Source organism: Tetrao urogallus, assembly GCF_951394365.1.
Source record: "Tetrao urogallus genome assembly, chromosome: 4".
In the NCBI taxonomy this organism is placed as follows: Eukaryota; Metazoa; Chordata; class Aves; order Galliformes; family Phasianidae; genus Tetrao; species Tetrao urogallus.
In genome coordinates this window covers 45,097,059-45,104,010 of record NC_136817.1, presented here as the reverse complement: position 1 = coordinate 45,104,010, position 6,952 = coordinate 45,097,059, and the positions used below count along the sequence as shown (strand labels likewise).

General features: G+C 38.5%; 1 protein-coding gene across 1 annotated transcript; it reads left to right on the top strand.

Annotated features, from left to right (window-relative positions):
* Nucleotides 1-373: 373 nt before the first annotated feature.
* Nucleotides 374-6,351, top strand: EXOC1L (exocyst complex component 1 like; the record flags this gene model as incomplete). The annotated part of the gene is made up of 3 exons (XM_079534686.1): nucleotides 374-514; nucleotides 4,081-4,208; nucleotides 6,088-6,351. Exons 1-3 carry the CDS (start codon nucleotides 394-396, stop codon nucleotides 6,349-6,351), a joined length of 513 nt encoding a protein of 170 aa, XP_079390812.1. The 5' UTR covers nucleotides 374-393.
* Nucleotides 6,352-6,952: the final 601 nt, after the last annotated feature.

Below are 6,952 nucleotides of genomic sequence, written 5' to 3'. Positions count from 1 at the left end.
GGCAGAACTGCTACCATTTCCAAAAACGCTCCCATTGATGTATCCAGCCTCTCATACACGGAAACACACCTGCGTCCCCTGACTGCACCCACCCTCTGAACACTCCTGTTGCACGGGTCTTTATGCCCTCTCATTTGCTATATGTAAAGAGCAGCACGCTGTAATTTCCCCCCTAGCTGCAAACAACTGCACCGCCGCTCGCCCAGGGGCCGTCCCGGGGCGGGAGGAGGCGGGGCGGCGAGATGTGCCACCCGGACGCTCCCGTGCCGCAGCCTCGCGGCTCTCTCAGGGCTGCGGGCCGGCAGCGGGGCCCCTCGGGGCTGCGCCCGGCGATGTCCCCCCGGTGGCAGCCTGGGCGGCCCGCGGCGCGTCGCTCGCTGCCGGGCGTGTGCCATGTCCTCGCTGGTGAAGGAGGACCTGGCCAAGAGGCTCTTCGGGCCGCGGCGGCTGCGGCTGCAAGAGTTCATCGAGGTGGAAGGCTCGGGCGCGGAGCGCTGCTACCTGTGCGCCGCAGGTACCGGGCTGCCTGCGGTGGGTGCGGGGCGCGGGGTGCGGGGTGCCGGCCGGCTCCGCGCTGCCCGGCGGCGGCTGTGCCTGCCGGCGCTGTCCGGGCTGCTGTTTCCTACTTCTTCCTGAGAGCATGAGCTCTCTGAGCAGCGGGGAGACTCAAGGATCTCCGCACAGCTGTTGGTGAACGTGCGGGACGTGGCAGCGCTCGGAGTGATTGTTGGAAAGAGAAATGCTCTTTGCTAGGAGTTTGTTGTTTTTTGTAAAACAAAGCGTAACGATACATCCGCTTTGCAGGAAGTGTTCGTCATTTTAGAGCTTCTGTGCTATCTCCTGTCATACTTTAAAGTCCTGCATACTGCCCAGTTACTTAAGTAACGATTAACTGGGCTTATGGCTTAAACAAATACATGTTTGAATTAGTAATTAGCAAGAACCGTGATTAAAGCAAGACTGTGTGACAAAATTAATTATTTGGCTCTTTACTGAATTTGATTTCAAGTGCATGTGTTTCTTAGTGACTTTAGAACATGGTTCTAGGGCTGTTTGCGTTATGTTTTTAATTATTATTTTTTGTACTAGTGGAAGCTGATCGGAAAGAGAGAAATTCTCATGCATCTTGTGTTCAGGAAACATTCAGATGTTGTACCAAGGGACATGATTCAGTGGGAAATATTGGTGATAGGTGGGCAGGTGAACTAGATGATCTTGGAGGCCTTTTCCAGCCATGGTGATTCTATGATATAAGCAGTTGGGTTGAAGGGAATGCTTTTTGCAGTCTGTTTCCTCTTGATGATCAAAACACACAGAGCAGATAGAAATCATCTCTGTATTTCAGAATTTTTTTGGCCAATATGGGATGATGGCAAATATATTCTGTGAATCCTTATGTTTGAAAACATCTGGTGAATAATTGTATTTTACAGATTAACGGACATACTGAGCAAGATCTGTTCCCAGCAGATGTGATTTTAGTAGAAGAGATTTTATATTTTAGAACTGCAAAAATAGTTTTAAGATATGGATTCTTGAGTATTATAGAGCTTCTAAATGTACAAGAATACCAACCTGATTCATAGTTTACAAAACAATTTGGTAGAAGTGTGATTAGATTTGTATAGTAGAATTAAACAGTTTGGTGTTAAGAAACTCCCAAAGAGGAGAAAAAACATTCGCTATTTATACAATTTTAACTAAAAATTTCTTCCTAAGGTAGAGAAGAACAAGGCGTTAGAGAAAGCCTCTAATCAGCTTGACTGATTGATTGTCACTGAAGACATAAAGGAAAATGTATGTAGAGTATCCAGTATTAAACTCTCTTAATATTCAGGCATATTCAACTGAGTAGTAAGTAGAGTAGCACTCTAATTCTGAACAATGGGTTGCACTCATCTGCCAGCAGTTACTGTAATCTGCTGTGATTCTGTACTCTCTAAAATCTTATCCCCACAATACATCTTCAGTGTATTCCTCTGTATTTCAAATTAACATAAGAGAAAACAAAAACAACAACAACAACAAAAAACTAGTCAAACTGCATGTAGGCAAATGTTTCAAAGTTTATACCTTTTCAAATCTATATTAAAATAAACTCTTGCCATGGATAACTTCCTATTAACAATCTTATTTTTGTGCCATATGCCCAACCTTATTTCCCTTCCTTTTTTCAAAAAAGCAAATCTAGGTTTTTGTGTGAAGACAAGAGTATCCTTTCATTAAATGCTTTCTTTGTGAGCCCTGGAAGAATGCAAAGCTGAAATGCAGCTACATTTAGGAACTTTCACAAGTCTGCATTGATCTGCCTGAGAACAGTGGCAGACTAACATCAGACTGTTCAGTGGAATGGAGAAAATCCAGAAAGGTCTTCAATCCATGGAATCGTTAAGAAATAATTTGTGCTCTTGAGGGCACTGTCATAACCATTCCTGCCACAAGAAAATCTTTGAGAGTTCAATGAGTGAAATGGTAGATCTGAACTCATGTTATTTATCAAAAATATAGTTGTCTTTAAAATGTCAACTGAATTCAGGACCCAGTGATGTATCTAAAATGCAGGAAAATTAAGATTTTATAGGTGAAAACTGCCCACCCAGGTTTCACCACTGAGCAGAACGTGCTCCTGGCTTCATTATTCTTACTACAGCAGTTTCTTAAACACATCTGCCTCTGTCCTTATTTTGAACAATTTCTGTTCTTACATGAGTGATAGAGAAATGGTAGTCTGTGGGTCTCAGAGGTGCCTAGGACATCTATTTCTGAAAAGACTGTGGGCTTTTGGGTTTAGATTTGTTTTCTTCTAACTCTGAGGGAGACAACATACTGCTTCACAGGGCAGCAAACAAAATGGGAGAAAATCAAAGTGAAAAAAGCACTTTCTATGAGAAGCCTACTAGATGCATAAATGAAAGCATTGTTCACAGAAGGTGAACAATACACCTGTGATCTTTCGATTAAAAATCATTGGGCAACTATGACTGTTAGAACCAAGGGGAAAAAAACAAACAAACTAGTGGTGTGTGCTTCACAGCAGGCTGTTTGAGAAGCCATGCGCTGAGGGAATTACAATTAATTTAAACATTTTCCTCTTTTTAATTTGCAGTGGAAAGAAGCTGGATAATCCTTTGTTTGTCTTTATTTTTTAACCATCTTATAAAAAAAGTCAGAAGCAAAGCATGTTTTAACATAAATAAGATAAATCTAGTTGAGTTTCAGAATGGATTTTCAAAATTCCAGGCAGAATTTAGATAAGAAAGAATCTTGGTCCTTCATCTATAGCATCACATTATGTTGTCAGAGGTGACGGTTAGAGTGATTAGCTGCGTTAATCTCAAAGGTGGCTTGGGGAAGTGCTCTGCCCAGCAGCTGCTATGCTGGATGTGCAGAAGTTGTTTCAGGCTGCAGTGCTTTTCACACTAATTGTTTCATGTTAAAGAAGTCTGATCTTCTACACAGCACTCAGTGTAATCAATTAATAATGGTAGTTATCACAAGGAATGTCTGCACGCTCTTTTTATTCTCATTTCCTGTCTAAGTCAGAAAACAGTTATTTCTACAAAGATAGCACTGAGCAATGTGAGGCTTTAAGAAGTATTTTCAGTGTTACTTCGGTTAAGTGACATAAATACATTTGATAGGGAAGTGAGAGTTTTGTTTAAAAATAAGTCCGTAAGAGAACTTCATCCTCAGAACAGAAAGCAGTCATACTCACAAGAGCCTTGGTAGTGATTTGGCAGTTCTCTGACTTCAGTACCCCCAAGGATTCACCATCAAAGTAATCAGGATACGTGGATTATCCCCACGGTTCCAGTGCTGGAGTTGGGCCTTCACTGCACTGTTGGTGAGTTCAAACCAGAGGCTTTTGCAGTGGTAAGATTGCCTTTTCACAGGATAGGGAAGCTAAACACTCGATCTGTTTAAGACAGATAGGTTTCGTAGGCTGAGAACACTGGCCTATTTCTACTCTTACTGTCATTTAAATTTTTATTTTAAATGAAGTTTAAGTATTTTATTATTAGAACTTTGGGGAAGTATTTGCTTGCATATCATAATATCATAACTATTTTTGTCTTGCAGTGTCTAAAAGTGAAGAAGTAGAAATATGTATGGTAAAACACTTTCGAGATCGAGAAGAGAAATATGAAGTAGTTGAAAAGTGGTTTTTAAAAGATCTGGAGATGATTGATGGAAAAGAAGCAGATACTGTAAGTGTTATGTATTATTAAATACACAGAATATAATTCTATTGTGTTGCAAGTTGGAATACAAGTATTGAAATGCATTTGAAGGACATTATCTGATTATCTTTTTTTTAACAAAACAAAACAAAAAGCCTCCATGGTTTTTTGAGTTTATTGCATGCGAGAGGGTCCAGATTGCATTTATATTTATATTTATATTGCTTGAGGTGTGGGGAGAAAGAGAGATTTTCTTGATTATTTTAATTTTCATCTCTCCTGTTGAGATCTGAGGGACAATCTGGATGTTTTCTCATTTGTTCATTGTAACTGGGAACAAAAATTCACAACACGCAATTCCTGGTGTAAATTCGAATTGAGATCAGTGTATTTGAAAGCATGTTTTTGGAGACTCCTTCCATTTGAATTTAGGATCTTGTTGTTTGTACAACAAAGAGAATTTGTATCAATATGTAAAACATCATCTTTCACGTAATTTAAATTTCATTCACATTACTTGCATCAGTTGAATAACTGAATCAAACAGCTTTGGCTAGCTATGATTGATATTACTGCTAAAAAAGTCATAATCTCTCAGATTCAATTACAGAAGGGTAAATGAGGCTGCAGTACAATATACAATTTTATACAAAACACCAAAAGTAGAATTAAATTCTATTTTACAGAAGCTATAAGAGTGCTTTGAAGATAATGTCTTACTGTAGATAAAGTGTTATAACAGGCATCCATGCATATAAAATGTCGTTTCGGAGAAAATTACTTTTTTACCTTTCACGTTTCAAATGAACATAAAATAGAACTGAGATTATATTGTCCTGATGACATAGAAATCAAGAGCCGACAAAAGGGGCATCAGAGTCTTGATTCAAGGAAAAATGACAGACTCCAGTTGTACTCATTCCATCCTGACAACTGTTCTCTTTTCAAAAACTCTTCCACAGCTCCTGCATGGGCAACCAGCCACAATCTCTGCAGCTGTCTGCAGTCCCTTGTGCGTTGCTCTCAACTCTAAAACTAGAAACCTAAGAGACTGTGGAGGTGAGATCAGATTCAGAGTATCCACGAATCACGCAAACTCTTTGCAGTTTAAGCCAGAGGGGAAAATAGCCAAAGCTAATAATATTTTATGTACTCTCCAAGTTATCTTGCAGCTGGAGATGTTCCTATCCCTTTACCAGATAAGGCAGCCAGAATATTACTTATTGTTTGCCTACATGGACTCATTCACTTTCAACTTTTTTTTTTAAGGTTTCTTTTTCGTTTGTTTTTAAAAAACTCAAATACACTTCAGAAATTATTCAGCCTTCCACAACTAGGATGTTCAAAATCTTATTTTTGATTACAGAAAAGCATAGATGAGCCTCAGACTCCTCATTACACAGTGATTAGCACTGATATAAATATTCATCATATTGCTATTCATATCCATGGAATTTAATACAACTTAGCTGTTGCTAGTATTAATTGTGCCAAGAGCTTGAAAGCACACAAAATTACAGTTTGGGCAGGAAGAGCAATCAATATTCTTCTTCTGACAGGCAAGTCAGAAGGCAAGTGTGTTTTAGGCAACATGACAAATTGGTTCACTTCAAAACAGCATTGTATAATCACAATAAAGTGCAGTGTCTTCCTTAGACAAACTCTGAAAGTTTTACTTAGGCAAAACTCCTAGTGGCAAAGAAAGGCAGCTACTTATAAACAGTTAATTAGTAAAATTTTACAAGACTCTTTAATAGGAATAGCAGAAATACACAAAGTCCATAGCTAATACTTTTTTCCATAAAACTGAGAAAAAGAAACCCTAAAAGTAAGTAAACAGAAAACAAGAAATTGCCATTCTGATGTCTATAATGCATGTAATAATTTTGTTCTCAATTTTTTTTAGGATAATCCGTATTTTGATATGCACTTCCACAAAGTCTACAGTATGGAGGCATACAGTTGTGCATCTAAATATACCTTTGCTCGAACGCTAAGCTATCTGAATGAAACGTATCTTAAAAAGGACTTGAAGATTGTGAACTTTGATAGCACCTACCTAAACGATGATTCGATCTGGTCATCCAACAATAGGGATTGTTTAGTACTTATGAGAATATGCTTCTATGCTTCCAACCTTTTATGTCTCTCCTTGTGTCCTTTGTCCTGAAGATGTATTTTATAACATTAAGGAGACTGGTTGATTTTGCTAACCAGCATTTTATAAATTATCTGATGAAAATAACAATAAATGATACGTGATATCTGCTTTTTAATGTTACCTATAAGTCCACAGAGGAACCTCTTTTTTTTTTAATATCCATCTGACCATTAATTTGTATGTATTAGAAGGGCCTTACTGGCAAATAGAAATACATGAGGCTTTCAAAAAAAAAAAGGACAGTGATTCCTAAGTTCAGTGGTGGTTGTTAATGTAAGATAAGTATACCGTTTGCTATATGTTCATAGAGGTATAAATCATTTTTCATGAATAGCTAGAAATATTGGAAAATATTTTAAGAGCATTAGCAGTTCATTTACATCCTAAAGTAGAAAAATAAAGCAAGAAAAATGAATTTTGCACAAGAATGATGCATGTTTTCATTTTTCAAATGTGTTGAAATACAGAACTCTGTTAAAGAGATCACACCTGCATAAATACATGAATCAAATACTCATCCTGATGAAGTATGGAGTTTTGCATTTGTGTACTGTGGGACCAGTTTTTACCTATGCACTTACAGTGATTTTTCCTCCCGAATATCAAGTGC